This window comes from Anabrus simplex, chromosome 2 (genome assembly GCF_040414725.1).
Source record: "Anabrus simplex isolate iqAnaSimp1 chromosome 2, ASM4041472v1, whole genome shotgun sequence".
NCBI lineage: Eukaryota > Metazoa > Arthropoda > Insecta > Orthoptera > Tettigoniidae > Anabrus > Anabrus simplex.
In genome coordinates this window covers 642,139,680-642,156,307 of record NC_090266.1, presented here as the reverse complement: position 1 = coordinate 642,156,307, position 16,628 = coordinate 642,139,680, and the positions used below count along the sequence as shown (strand labels likewise).

General features: G+C 37.3%; 1 protein-coding gene across 1 annotated transcript in view; it reads right to left on the bottom strand.

Annotated features, from left to right (window-relative positions):
• The window catches only part of HUWE1 (HECT, UBA and WWE domain containing E3 ubiquitin protein ligase 1), a 1,366,532-nt gene that overhangs the window by 1,112,217 nt on the left and 237,687 nt on the right, over positions 1-16,628 (bottom strand). Inside the window, exon 11 of the mRNA XM_068226019.1 lies at positions 3,494-3,763. Coding sequence (XP_068082120.1) covers positions 3,494-3,763 — 270 coding nt within the window. The remainder of the gene's footprint in view (positions 1-3,493; positions 3,764-16,628) is intronic.

Genomic DNA, 16,628 nt, shown 5'->3' with positions numbered 1-16,628 from the left:
AGTATCTAGTTTGGGTAAGAGCTTGAACATCTTGGGAATACCATACCATGACCCGGCAATAGGGCGTACTCAGCGATTGCCAATTTGTCTGGCTGGTTGAAACTGATATATTTTTTTTAAATTGTTACTTGATGCAAGGTGAGTCCCAATGGACCGGCATGTTTGGCCAACATATTACCTTGCTGCAAGTACAGGAAATTTTGTACACCCCGGGGTGTAAAAGTGGGGACAATTTGTCCTTTCTTTTAACTAAACTGTGGGCAATTTTGGTGATGGTGCCAAACATGGTTTTTATATTGTGTTTGAGGAGGACCTTGGCAGTTTGGTCTGTGGTCTTGTGGATGTAAGGCAGTTACACAGTTCGTTCACTTCTTCTTGCGAGCTGTGAAGTAATTTTTTGTGTACATGTAAATAGTAAATTTTTAATGGAATGACTTACAATACTAACGAAATTTTCTGTTAAGTTGGTTAGTGCTTTAGAGGGATCCATTTTATATAACTACAATTCATTAGTGACACATACGGACTATATTTCACTCCACTACAGGTAATATTTATAGTATTTACAGTCTTCACAGTGTTATGACTTTTACAGCTGTTCATTATGATACACACAAAAGCAGATCATATTACATACCCTGTCCCGATATAACAATCTGTATGATTCCATCCCGAAACGCGATAGTTTTCTTTGTACGTAAACTTTCCATCCTACCCAAAAGGTTCCCATCAATTAACATTATGCCATCAGGAGTATAAGCTTTTGAAGAGTTTGCTACCAGGTTTCACTACAAGGTATTCCGAGCATGTTAACGCTATTAAATATAATGGACATGTGGAGGAGTGTAATCACACTTCAGGTCTATTGAACAGATGTGATGATTCTTAAAACAGCTGATAAGGGTGCTTCACTAACTATAATATAAAATTATTTTTTACATTTGGAGCAGTAGCACAATCCCATTTTTAATCTCAATGAGATATCCGAGAGATCTAATACCTTATGCATTTACTACTGCACTTCGGCGAGAGAAGTAATGAAATGATCAAACAGCTGACACGTACGGTCATGGATATAACATACGTGAGTCCCTTTGAGCCTTTCAGCACTGGGTAGACAGTCCACATAACCTGGCTAAATTATGTGGTCATAAATATTCTCCATACTTCAAGCAACTGGCAAGAAAGCTTGTAGTGAGGATTATAGATGCAATACATTCTACAAAGAGTGTAAGAAACATTGTCTGGAATAAAGAAGTACCAAGGAAGTGTAAACAGATAATGTACAAAGTGTGTTATGTACCCATATTGACTTATGCAGCTGAGACCTGGGCAGTGACAGTAGGGAGGAGAGTACAATTCAAGCCAGGGAAATGAAACACCTAAGAAGTATGACAGGAAAGACAAAGAAAGACATAGTAAGAAATGAAGATGTTAGAAAGGAAGGCTGAATAGAAAATGTAATTGAGAGAAGTGATAGGAATAAACTAAGATGGTTAGGACATGTAAACAGGATGGAAGAGAAAATAATATTGTAACAGACAACGGAGATGGAGTTCGAGAGTGCGAGAATGAGAGGGACCTAGAACAAGGTGGATTGATTCAATGAGGAGGAGTGCTAGTAGAAACCTGGGCTGGGACAAAATGATGGAAGAGGAATTTTGGAAGGAGAGAGAAAGGTGGAAAAGTGCCATAAATGCCCTGACGCAGCAGAACTGGATAAGGGGAAAAGGAGAAGGATGATGTAGATGTTATGAATGCAGCCACGGGACATACCATTTTATGTTATCTGAACCAAAAGAATAATTTAAAAAATCCCACATTTGTTGGCTGAGACTCAAATTGTGGCTCTCGTTCTCCACAGTACATATTTTACAGGTAGCTTGTTGCTAAGATAAGAACATCAGACTGCACATGGTGGTGTATTCCTGAAACTCTAACAACCTATAATTCAGCATTTCCCTTGTACAATGACTATCAAAATGAGAGTAATGAAGAGTCATTTCTCACACATGGCTTACATTCATGAAGGAAATAACATCCCCTCAAATTTGGTTAAATCCTTATTGTTAGCATTTTAAATGCACCATTCACCTTGTAGAGAGAGAGAAATTACACGCACTTCTCGAATATTTTGTCCCATCACCATATCGTCAAACATTCTGAATATGAGTGGTCATCAACATTCAAGTTGCTTTACGTCGCACCGACACAGAGCTTATGGCGACTATGGGACAGGAAAGGGCTAGAAGTGGGAAGGAAGCGGCCATGGCCTTATTTAAGGTACAGCCCCAGCATTTGCCTGGTGTGAAAATGGGAAACCAAGGAAAACCATCTTCAGTGCTGCTGACAGTGGGGCTCGAACACACTATCTCCCGAATACTGGATACAGGCCACACTTAAGCGACTGCAGCTATCGAGCTCAGTCCCAACATTTTCATAGTAGTTTGACGTAAGATTTAGTTTCATGTGTAGACTTCAGGCAGAGAGTTAATATTTCAAATCTCTGAAAATAATTTCTTATACAAAATAGTCTTGTGTTTTACTTTCTGAGTAGATACAGTAGAAACCTGTTCATCCATCTTAAATGGGACTTAAATATGACCGAAAATCAGGATAATCCAGAAAAATTTTAAATGTCATTAATGTTCTTTGGGCAAATCTACAGAATGGACCCAGGAAGACTGACCAACCAGATAATAAGGTTTTTTGAGACCAGGAAAACTGTGGTACGCTGGCATAAGGAAGTGAAGAAAGACCTGACAAAAATGGGAATACAAGGATCAGAAATAAGCAACAGCCAAACTTACAAGTTGAAAATAAAGAACACAAAGAGTTTCCAAGAAAAAGTTAGTCTGCGGACCCAAACACCATGGAAGGAAGAGAGAAGAATGTTGCAGAGTGAAAGAATGAAGGATTACTGGCCGCAGATCAATGCCCAGAAGCAGCTGAAATCAAATTAAAGTGGTTCACAGTTGGCCAAAATGAAAGAAAGAAAGAAAGAAAGAAAGAAAGAAAGAAAGAAAGAAAGAAAGAAGTCCACCTTATATACATTTTTGAAAATAAATACTTTTGCAACACTATGAACACTACAAAGCAAAAGACTTACCTATATTTAACAATAGTTTGAATTACAGTACTGTACATCATTTTAATTAACAAAGATGTCATATTTTTGGGCATCAGTGTCACTTCATTTTGCATCTTTCAGATATATACCTGCATCACCATCAGAAAACTATTTCAGAATATTTCACAATAATTTTCATTTTTTCAATGAAATCCTTTTAAATTTAAAAGATCATTCATTCATCTATTTTAAAATATTAATTTAAAGAGTGAACTTAATACAGAATTATTGTTTACATAATCAGTTCAGATAAACAGTGTTTATGCATTTTTAGTGTTCTCTTTTAGTTCAGTAATATACAATTTTTCAAAGCAAATAACAGTTTGGAAAAAACTACGAGTTTATACATATAATATTAAATACCTGTATTATAGCACACGTAGCCTCAGATTTAAGCGTAGGCTGATGTCTCATAAGTTCATCCATTGCATTTCCTAAATTGGAAGCCGTGTCGCCAATTGGATCTGAACTTCTGCGACGTCTCATAGCTCCCAAATAGGCAGGGGAAAGTAGAACTTTGAAGAGTCTCTTGAACGGTTTGTACTTAACAAATGATTCTAAACCCCGAGAATTAAGACACAAGGCACTGAAAACATTTGGAAGTGATCCAAGCACTTCTCGTGTGGCAGGAACCTGGAAAAAAGCAAAACAAAAGAAAGTACAAAATTCTGACATTTTGAAGAACACACAATTTCAAAGGGTGTGATATATTAAATTTGAATTTACTGATGATTTACATATCACTGAGGCTGAAAAGCCCCTTTATGTAGCGTCTTCGTATAATACAATACAGGTTTATGAACACACTAACTAAATTTTTATAATATTGAAATATTAAACTAAACATTAAACTTTTAAAAAAAATGAAAATACAGATACCGAATCCAGTTAAATTAAAACACACCTTATATAATAAGTAAGAAAGTAAATCATTAAGCCCATTTATTATTTTAGACTACAAGGATCTAAGAATATAAAGCTAAAGCAGAGAAACAATTTTCTTAGAGATATACATATTCCTGATTGTTAGACATAAGAATGCCTGATCTCAGCCTCTTGTGTACTCCTCCAGAAAGATAGCTGTTAAGGACTGCTTTAGTTGGGTTGAAGGGTCAGGGGAAAAAAGCAGGAGAGTCAATATTTGTGCAACTTGAGAAAAAGCAACTTTTGTGCTTGACTTCCCTAGTTCTTTCCCCCAACAGCAAAACTTTGAGTGCTAATTTCTCCTGACTCGCCTGCTTTTTTTTTTTTCCATTTCCGACCTCTCAATAGATGCGCATGATCACTCTGAAGCGGACCGTAACAATATCTCAATTTCGACGAAAAAGTGACTTACCTGGTTTTTTCCCCCCGACCCTTCAGTTAGTGTTATTTGCGAAACGGTGAAGATTAAAGACGTTAAAGATACGTGATGCAATGCAAACAAAGGATTTGTTAAATTTAGTGGTACGATGAAGGGGAATTTGAAGGGTAGTTTTTATAAACAATATTATCTCTGTTATGTACCGACTCCATAGGTTTAGATGCATAATTCAGGTAGGATGATGTCTTCAGTTTGAGAATTTTGTGCGTAGCAACAGCTACTGAGATTTCCCAATATTCGTGGAGTTTCAACCATTGTAACTGTATGTAATAGGGTGTTTTCATGTATCAGACAGACGCACAAGGTTCAAAAATACATTGTCTACAAATTGGCATAGAACTAACTACGCATTCAATGGGCCAATTGAACGAATGTCAAGATCTCTAAACAAACTGGATACTGATATATTTAACTGCTCATTGTCAAAATTGAGAAATCACATAATCTCCTAATTTGATTATTACTTTCCTGTGATTACTTGTAATATAACCTATAACATATTTTTCTACTTATACTCCATTGAACTTTCTTTTTAGTGTGTTTTGTTTTGTTTATTCTTCTCTACTGTTATGTAAAATGGTATTACCGTTAATAAAGTATTAAATAACACGCCTGGCATTTGTCACGTAACAAACACATACGTTTTGTGAGAAAGAGAGAGAGCGAGCGAACATGGCATGAATTATAATTAAAAGAGGTTAGGGGTAAAGAAGGAAATGCCTGTGGACTATATTGCTTCTTCATGTACTTGCAACCACATCAAAAATTACATTTATATTACAGGAAAATAAGAAAAGTAGCTACAGTATGTTTTTTATTATTTTTTATGGACTTGCATATCAACAGTTTCCTGCAATGCGAGGATGGAGAATGTAATGGCCATGGCTTCAATTAAGGTCCAGCCTGGTGCGAAGATGAGAGAACGGAAAACTAACTTCAGAGCTAACAACGGTGAGTTTCAAACCCACTTTCTTTTGAAGGTAAGCTTACATCTATTCAACCCAAACTGCATAGCCAACTCAAATAGAACCTATGTCTTTTGCGTAACTAAGCGACAGCTGCTTCTTTATTCATATGTGCGAGTATGTTGCGGGTACACTTACCATGAAGGGTATATTAGATTTTATTCATACTTTCCAGTCTTGCATAGCATAAAGATCTGTTAGAACATTCCATGAAATGCACTTTCATATTTGCCTAAACAATCAATCAGGGATTTATATAACGAGTGCTAAGCTTATTCATATGCAACTCTTCTTGTTATGGAACTGGTATTCAACCAATTGACAACAGAATTGGATCTCATGTTCAGAATTATTTATTTTAATATATAATACTAGCAAGATATCCGTGCTTCGCTACGGTATTATACTGAAATTTATAATTGAATGCTTAACGTTTTATATATAATCCGCCAAAATTTGCGATCTGACTCTTTTTCTGGGAGAATACGCCAAAATTCACGATCCGACTCGTTTTCTGAGAGATTACGGCAAAGTTCCTCCCATTCATCAATCTTTCTTTCCAGCAATCGATTTTGCACTTCCCGGGCTAGGTGCAGGTATTCCACCCAGTTAGTTGGGTCCCTAAATCCTTGCCATCTTTACCTATAAGCATTTTTAATATGGATCAAATCCTTGAGAAGATCCGGCGTGGTGTCGTCTTGGGTGCCTTGACAGTACTGAACCCACGGACGGACTACATTCGTAGTAATAACCTGGCCAGGACCTGTTTCCAGCACTGTCCGTACATTTTGACGACGGTTCAGAACATTATTATTATTATTATTATTATTATTATTATTATTATTATTATTATTATTAGGGTGGGTGATATTAGTTGAATGTAGTTTTTTGTTGTTGTTGTTGTTATTATTATTATTATTATTATTATTATTATTATTATTATTATTATTATTATTATTGCTGTTGTTGATGTTCTGGACCCCACAGCAAGATGTAAGACCAATACTTGGCGGTAAATTACATTTGCTGCCATTGTCATTGCTGATAATGTGACCAGCACCATTGTCGTGCGTAGGCAAGTGCGCAGGATTTCTGGCGATACGAATGATATACTTCCGTGCATTACTGACCTTATTACAGAGGTGAACAATTGCACGGTCAATATCATTCCTATCGTTTATTTCAAATGTGTTTAAATTTTTATTTATATGCCAGGAGAATCTACTGTAATTTAAGTTCTCCAAAGACAAAGACAGCTCTTGAAAACGAACCCAGGTAAGATTAAAAACGGTTGGTTTACGATCAGAATAAGTACATTATGAACAGTAAAATAAATTGGTCTCAACTCCTTTTTTACCCCACCGCCATGAAGTTTATATATCCACCCCCCACCCCCAAAAGTGAAGTGAAGTAAGTGAATTTTCCAGAAAAAATACTTGTTTCTTTAATAGTAAAGAATCTTCTAAATACCAATTATCACGACTCTAACATCTCCGGTTTTTGAGAAATGTGCCTTCATAAAATGAATTCAACTCCTTTTCACCCCCTGCCCCTGAAGATAATTTCCCCCAAAAAACATGCTTTTCCTTCTTTTTAAAGGAGATCCAAATACCAATATCCACGTCTGTAACAACTTTATTTTTTATTAGGTGTAAGTATCCTCATACAATTAATTCAATTAATTTTTCAATTCATTCACCCGCCCATTGGATTTTCCGAGAATATGTGTTTCTTTATTTAAAGCAGATTCCAAATACCAATCTTCACACCTGCAAAATCTTTCGTTTTTGAGATAATAGTATTTTGATACAAATAATTCAACTAATTTGTCAATGCCCTTCCCCTCAGTAAGCGGATTTCCGAAGAAAAAAAAAAAAAAAAAAGCGTACTTCTGTATTCTTAACGGAGATTCCAAATACCAAATTTCACATCTGTAACATCTTCAGTTTTCGAGATATCCGTATCCTAATAATAATAATTCAACCACATTTTCATCACTTTTACCCCCCACCACCCAAGTGGATTTTCCTAAAACAAAAAGTACACGTTTCTTTTTCACTTCTGTAACATGTTAAGTTTTTGAGATATACTGTAGAAATGCTCGTTTTAAAATTTCACCCCCTTTTTAGTTCCCCTTAAGTGGAGTTTCCAAAAACAAATCACCTTTGTTTCTTTACTTTTACAAGGAGATTCCAAATACCAATTTTTACATCTGTAACATTTTACATTTCTGAGATATAGTGTAGATATAGCCTTTCTAAAAATTCATCCCAATTTGTCACTCCTGTTTAACCCCCATTACTTGGATATTACATACAAACATCTTTATAGACTGTTATGCCTTTCAGCGTGCAGTCTGTAAGCCTCTGTGAATTTCCTAAACGTCGCCACAATCCTCTACTTGCAACTAGTGCTGTGGACTCGTTTAGTTCTAAACCTCTTATCTTTAAATCGTTAGAAACAGAGTCTAACCATCGTCGCCTTCAACATGTGAAAATTTGAATTTATAATTCCACCTTTACAATACTTTAATTGTCTTTATTAAAAAAGACTACATTAAATTATACTCGTGAAACATGTTTCGTCGTCTTATGGGACATCTTCAGTCACAAATATAAAACATTAAAAATAAGGCGAGGACACGCTGAAATAAGTGAATAAAAAGTCTTTGTATCCTGTGACACGGCGTGATGGCGTCTTGTCAATCTTCAATGTTAAAATGGTGCAACGTGAACATGCTATGAAACATGAAGTCCAATTAAAATCACAGATTAAATTGTTGTTCAAAACAACGAATTTTCAATTATAAAACAATGTGAGTGGCTGTGCGAATAAAATTATATGCATATTGTGCATAAAACAGTGTGGTGATAATGCCACATTAAAATAGCTTTCTTGATTAAGAGGTGGAGTTATACTGATGATGCTAGTTGAACTTGATTATGTGTTGACAATAGGGGCCTAAAAAGAAAAAGAACAATATGAAAGAATTGAGGAACCAGTTCAATTAAAATATGAACTACGTGCCCATCCAGTCACTCACCTCCTTGCCCGTCTTACGTCGACCATTCCACCTCAAGTGCTAAAGCTAACTGAGTGACGAATATAATATATTCTTAAACGATCTTTCATCCTTAATGAAGGGGAGTCCCAAAAAATTATTAATATGAACCCAGGTATTCCGACGGCTAGGGCACTACCGAAGGTGCATAAAGAGAATATACCTATAAGACCTATTATTAATTTCAGATATAGCCCTACATATAAGACGTCTAGATTTGTACACAATTTAAAAAAAAAAAAACATAGATTTGAGGGTAATAGGTCTATTAAGAATTCCAAAGAATTTTGCGATCGTATTAAAGATTTATACATGCAGTCAAACCATAAGATGTATTCATTTGACATCAAAAATATGTTCTCGGATATTCCAGTATCAAAAACGATAAATCTTTAAAGAATAATCTACTTAAATACAGTAATTTGAGTAGGCAAGAGATCGCCGATTTTATTAACATTTTGGTGTTCGTCAGCGCTAATAATTACCTTACCATCAACGGCCAAATATATAAACAGGAAGGTCTTCCTATGGGGGCCCCAGCTTTGGGAATTATGGCGGAAATTTATATGGATTTTCTTGAAAATAGTATAATCAATAACATTAAAGGAATAATAAGCTGGTTGAGATACGTTAGATGATACGTTTACAATAATTGACCATAGCATTACTAATGTACAGGAGGTATTAGAACAATTAAACAATATGGATTCGCAGATTAATTTTCTTTCGAAAGTGAAAATAATAAAGCATTAAATTTTCTTGACATTACAATTATTAATGACTAATAAACTTAGGTTTAAAATATTCAGGAAACCCACTCAAATGGCAAACGTAATTAGACAAAGTTCCGTACACCCAGCAGCACATAAGAGGGCCTCCTTTTACAGTATGATTCACAGAGCTTATAATATACCCATGTCAGAAGAAGAACGTAAAAATGAGTTGGATACTATTTATTTTATAGCAAAAAGAAACGGGTTCAACAGGCAATTTGTGGACAAAATTATTAAGAAATTCGAAAAGAAATCATTTTCCACATTAACCAAGGATACCAAAAAGAGAGAAGATAGTTACGCCCTTTTCACCTATAGTCACAGTAAAATATACAAAATCACAAATGTTTTCAAGAAACTTAATATGAAAGTTTCCTTTAAAACAACCAATAACAACGCCCATCTTTTCTTTAATCAGCACACTATCAATAACGGCAATAGCAAATTTCAGAAATCAGGTATTTACAAATTAAAGTGCCAGCAGTGTTCCGCCAGTTATATTGAACAGACAGGCCGCAATTTTAACATAAGGTATAATGAACATGTTAATGCGTCAAAGTACAGCAGATTCTCAGCATTCAGTTCACATATGGATGATGCCAATCATACATTCACAGGCATACAACAAGATCTTCAAATTCTCCATTTATGTAAGAAAGAAAATCTATTTAATATTTTGGAAAACATTTTTATAAATATTGATAAAAAACGCAACCCAATTTTTAATCTTAATGAGATATCGGAGGATACCAATATACGTTTTGAGGAGTTAATCAATAAATTCTTTTCACGAAGGTGCGTGAGCAATACTCTACCTCACGCCTCTCCCCTTACATCAAACTCCCCTCAACCTCCCCTCACGGTCAGTCCTCAACGACCTTCGAGGACATCACTCACTCAGCTTTAGCACTTGAGGTGGAGTGGTCGACGTAAGATGGGCAAGGAGGTGAGTGACTGGATGGGCACTTAGTTCATATTTTAATTGAACTGGTTCCTCAATTCTTTCATATTGTTCTTTTTCTTTTTAGGCCCCTATAGTCAACACATAATCAAGTTCAACTTGCATCATCAGTATAACTCCACCTCTTAATCAAGAAAGCTATTTTAATGTGGCATTATCACCACACTGTTTTATGTACAATATGCATATAATTTTATTTGCACAGCCACTCGCGTTGTTTTATAATTGAAAATTTGCTGTTTTGAACAACAATTTAATCTGTGATTTTAATTGTAGTTCATGTTTCACATCATGTTCACGTCGCACCATTTTAACATTGAAGATTGACAAGACGCTATCACGCCGCGTCACAGGATACAAAGACTTTTTATTCACTTATTTCAACGTGTCCTCGCCTTATTTTTAATGTTTTGTATTTGGACTCCCGTAAAGAGGACGAAACATGTTTCACGAGTATAATTTAGTGCAGTCTTTTTAATAAAGACAATTAAAGTATTGTACAGGTGGAAGTATAAATTCAAATTTTCACAAGTTGATACTTTGACAATACGGGCTCTAATATGAAGTTTATAACGTGCAATCGTCATCTTGGTCTACCTCTACTTCTCTTACCCACCATAACAGAGTCAATTATTCTCCTAGATAACCTATCCTCCTCCATTTGCCTCACATTACCCCACCCCCAAAGCCGGTTTATGCGTACAGCTTCATCCATCGAGTTCATTCCTAAATGAGCCTTTATCTCCTCATTCCGAGTACTCTCCTGCCATTGTACCCACCTGTTTGTACCAGCAATCATTCTTGCAACTTTCATGTCTGTTACTTCCAACATATGAATAAGATATCCTGAGTCCACCCAACTTTCACTCCCGTAAAGCAATGTTGGTCTGAAAACAGACCGATGTAAAGATAGCTTCATCTGGGAGCTGACTTCCTTCTTACAGAATACTGTTGATAGCAACTGCGAGCTCAGTGCATTAGCTTTACTACACCTTGATTCAATCTCACTTACTATATTACCATCCTGGGAGAACACACAACCTAAATACTTGAAATTATCTACCTGTTCTAGCTTTGTATCACCAATCTGACATTCAATTCTCTTGAATTTCATACCTACTGACATCAATTTAGTCTTCGAAAGGCAAATTTTCATACCATACTCATTGCGTCTATTTTCAAGTTCCAAGATATTACACTGCAGGCTTTCGGCACAATCTGCCATTACGACCAAGTTGTCAGCATAGGCCAGACTGCTTACTACATTTCCAGCTAACTGAATCCCTCCCTGCCATTTTATACCTTTCAGCAGATGATCCATGTAAACTACAAACAGCAAAGGTGAAAGATTACAACTTTGTCTAACCCCTGTAAGTACCCTGAACCAAGAACTCATTCTACCGTCAATTCTCACTGAAGCCCAATTGTCAACATAAATGCCTTTGATTGATTTAATAATCTACCTTTAATTCCATAGTCCCCCAGTATGGAGAACATCTTTTCTCTTGGTACCCTGTCATATGCTTTCTCTAGATCTACGAAACATAAACACAACTGCCTATTCCTCTCGTAGCATTTTTCAATTACCTGGTGCATACTGAAAATCTGATCCTGACAGCCTCTCTGTGGTCTGAAACCACACTGGTTTTCATCCAACTTCCTCTCAACGATTGACCGCACCCTCCCTTTCAAGATGCCATTGAATACTTTGCCTGGTATTGAGATACCTCAATAGTTGTTGCAATCCTTCCTGTTCCCTTCCTTATAGATAGGTGCAATTACTGCTTTTGTCCAATCTGAAGGTACCTTACCAACACTCCATGCTAATCTTGCTACTCTATGAAGCCATTTCATCCCTACCTTCCCACTATACTTCACCATTTGAGGTCTAATTTCATCTGTTCCTGCTGCTTTATGAGAATGGAGTTTATTTACCATCCTTTCCACTTCCTCAAGTGTAATTTCACCAACATAATTTTCCTCCTCTCCATGAGCTTGACTGTTCGCAACACTACCAGAAAGATTTCCTTTTACGTTGAGATTATGTTCAAAATATTCCCTCCACCTCTCCAGTGATTCCCTGGGATCTATTATGAGCTCACCTGAATTACTCAAAACACTGTTCATTTCCTTCTTCCCTTCCTTCCTAAGATTCTTTATTACTGTCCAGAAAGGTTTCATTGCTGCTTGACCTAGCCTTTCCAGGTTATTACCAAAATCTTCCCATGACTTCTTTCTGGATTCAACAACTATTTGTTTCGCTCTGTTTCTTTCATCTACGTACAAATCCCTGTCTGACTCGGCCCTTGTTTGGAGCCATTTCTGATAAGCCTTCTTTTTATGTTTAGAAGCTGCTCTCACCTAATCATTCCACCAAGATGTTCGCCTTTTCCCATCTTTACACACAGTTGCTCCTAGGCATTCCCTTGCTGTTTCTACTATAGCATCCCTGTATGCCACCCATTCTCTTTCTATATCCTGAACCTGCTTACAGTCTACTGTTCGAAACTCCTCACTATAATCATATCCATGTACTTCTGTTTAATTTCCTCGCCTTGAAGATTTTCTACCCTTATTCGTTTGCAGACAGATCACTTTCTCTACCCTAGGCCTAGAGATACTTAATTCACTACAGACCAGATAGTGGTCTGTATCACCAGAAAATCCCCGGAAAACTCGTTCATTCCTAAAAGATATTTTAAAAAAATAATAATACGTGTTTGTTTTTAAATGATATTCCAAATACCAATTTTCAGGTCTGTAATATCTTCAGTTTCTGAGATGTAAATATCCTCATTAAAGGCATTCAACCCTTTTTTTCACCCCTCCTATTGGGATTTTCTGAAAACAAAAAAAATATGTGTTTCTTTATTATTGAAGGAGATTCTAAATATCAATTTTTACATCTGTAAACCTTTAAAGTTTTAAGATATAGATACACTCATTTTAAAAATTCATTCCCCTTTTCACCCCCTTAGCGACTGAATATCCAAAAATCCCCCATTAGCGAGCACCTACATTGTAATATAATTGTATCCTCAAAATTTCATTTCTTTGTGTCCAGTAGTTTTGGCTTGGCGAAGATGAATCAGTCAGTCAGGACATGTTCTTTTATGTGTGTGTATATATATGAAGGCTGTAGCAAATCCATTAATATCAGTTAATTACTATACTGTGCCATAACAAGAATGAGAAAAGTATCTTTCTCACAGAAGATAGGGTGATAAACTTTTCTACGAATGGAGGCTTAGTTCCTACTAAGATAACATTGAAGATAAATTCTCCAAACTTCTTGTGTATTTCTGTCATTCTCATGATGATGATTATGCTTATGCTTGCTGTTTAAAGGGGCCTAATATCTAGGTCATCAGCCCTTAATGGTACGAAATGTAATGACAATCCACTGACCAGAATACAAAAATGATGAATGAATGGATGGATGGATATGAATTTAAAGCAATCAGTGGATCTGACCCAGAAACTATCATAAACGATAGTATTCTTGACCAAGGGATTGCTTGAAAATCTCACAACCTGTTTTTCAGTCAGTGACCGGGTCAGGGATGGAATGAATGAAGCAGACTGTGCCTCTTATAAGGGCTTCTGATAAGTTCACCTGCATACACCCCAGCGTCAGTGGGTAGGGTCTGACACATCCCACTCTGATGAGTCTAGTGTCAGACCTAAGGCCGCTATTAGCCGTGGGCGACTAGTGGCGCAACTAGCTGCTCTACCATTGGATCAAATGCAGCCTATTAGCCGCAGGCGACTAGTGGCGCAACTGAGCAACTAGTTGCCGGCCGTCATCTGAGCCGGCAACTGCTCTGGCGACTTTTAGTTGCTCAACTGCGTGACGGGGCATTGCTGTAAATGTAACCTATTAGCCATGGGCGACTGGTGGCGCAACTAGTCGCCGGATGTACCTCCCCGCGAATATGGAAACGTCACTCAAGTTCGTGTTCTCACACCAGCTTGACGTAATGCGGACGACGGAACGCAATTGAATCAGCGATCCACCTAACCATTATCTTTCTTCATTACCTTGTTTGGTCTCGTGCTGTGGCAGAGTGAATATTTTATTGTGATAGTTTATTTATTGAACATGGAGACATCAAATAAACTACAACAGCAAATGAAGGACATGGCAAAAATAATTTGAGTCAAATAAATAATGAAGACCATTTTTGACTTAGAATGAAAACCGGTCACTTGGGATTCCAGAACTGAAGCTTAGGCCTACACTGACAAAATAAAAACACTGAATTCTTGGAACAGCATTTTAAACAAATTTAGGTGAGTATTATATATTTTTTTCCTAGTGGCTTTACGTCGCACCGACACAGATAGGTCTTATGGTGACGAGGGGATAGGTAAGGGTCAAGAGTTGGAAGGAAGCGGCTGTGGCCTTTATTAAGGTACAGCCCCAGAATTTGCCTGGTGTGAAAATGGGAAACCACGGAAAACCATCTTCAGGGCTGCCTACAGTTGGATTCGAACCCACTATCTCCCAGATGCAAGCTCACAGCTGCGCGCTCCTAACCGCACAGCGAACTCACCCGGTGTGTGAGTATTATAAAACGTTTACTACTCTTATATGGAAATACAGTATGTAATGCCCATATAAATTCTATAATCGTTTACATTTACAAGTACCATTGATCCATTATATGGCTCTATTAGTGAATTACAGCTCAACTGGGAAGCATTTGTTTAGTCCTATGTTGTTTCCCGTTTTTTTTTTCTTTCATGTGGCCAAGCAGATTGCAAAATGACGACTTTGACATGCGCAGGTAATTGAAAAATGTACGATCATCCTCATTTAGATCGTCAAACAATCTATAATATAATTCTCTAGTCAGCCGAAAAACATATAAGATGTTTCCGCACTTTCCTAAGCCTTCGTTTTTTCCATTTTAATAGAAGAGCAAGAAGAACTTCGTAGGACTCCATTCTCTCAACTGACTATTCCCCGGTATGAACCGAGCAAGTATTCACTAGTTGCGCCACTGATCGCCCGGTACTTAAATCCACTGGCAACTAGTGGCGCAACTACTGGGGCAAATGATTAAAGACTGACAGATGAAATGAAATGTTATTGGAGTGTGTTGTCAGAATGAAAATTGACAGGGAAAACAGGAGTACCTGGGGAAAAATATGCCCCACCTCTGCTTTGTCCAGCACTAATCTCACATGGAGTGACCAGATTTGAACCACGGAACCCAGCTGTGAGAGGCAGACGCACTACCGCCTGAGCCACGGAGGCACCCAAGGAACTGCTTCTGAAGCACAATACTGAATTGAGGATGCTTGTTGTCTAAAAGAGGTCGAAAAACCAGGTCAACAGCCCCTCACAATGAACTTATTGCTAGTAAAGTAGAACCATGGTATTTGTCATGTTGCGGTACTAATCAAAAGTAGCTTAGACTCGCGGTGTTCCATACATTATGGTACTACTCACAAGTATTGTACGTCGCACAGGTAATGCACATCAATGGTGTTTCTCACATAATGATGCCACTCATAGGCAACTCAAACCCATGGTGTTCCTCACCTAGGTGTACCAATCATGGGTGCCGGTATTCCTGCTGCTCATATAGTAGTACTAATCACAGGCAATGCCCAGACCCGTGGTGTTTCTCACAATGGTACTAATCATGGATAATAAAGTAAACTTGTGTCCTCATCCCGAGGTGGTGCAACTCTTTTCAGGCACATCCCCATTGGAGGTGAGCTGCGTGTACCATTTGAACCACATACCAGCCCTCCTGCCATTCTTAAATTTCTGGCAGTACCGGGAATCGAATCCGGGCCCCCGAGGACGGCAGCTAATAACACTAACCGTTACGCTACGGAGGCGGACATCACGGGTAATGGAAACCCACAGTGAACCACTCTCTGCTGCTACTAATCACAAACCCATTGTGTACCTAACATAGTGGTACTACTCACAAGTAAAGGCGACCCACCTGTTCCCCGCGTGATGGTTCTAAAAACAAGTAGTTGCACGGTTTTAATACAATCATACCTTGGTCGCCCCTTTTAGTTGCCTCTTCTGACAGGCCAGGGATAACGTGAGTGTATTCTTTGTCCGTGTCCCCAACCCACATGGGGTTTCTGTCGTTCTAATGAGCAGATTCTTTAAAACAAAATTTCAGCAAATGATGTTAGCATTAATATCTGTAGGTTTCAGAAAGGAATTCCCTGAAAGGAATGTTGGAAAATAAATTTCTGCTATTAAAGCATTCTTCCAAAGTTCTTAGAAAATAATTTACGAAGATAATAAAATTTGGTCCGATTTTTTTTTAGATTTCTTTGTAAACTACAAAAATTCTCAAATTAACTGAAGGAATATGAGGCATTCCAATGGATTTAAGT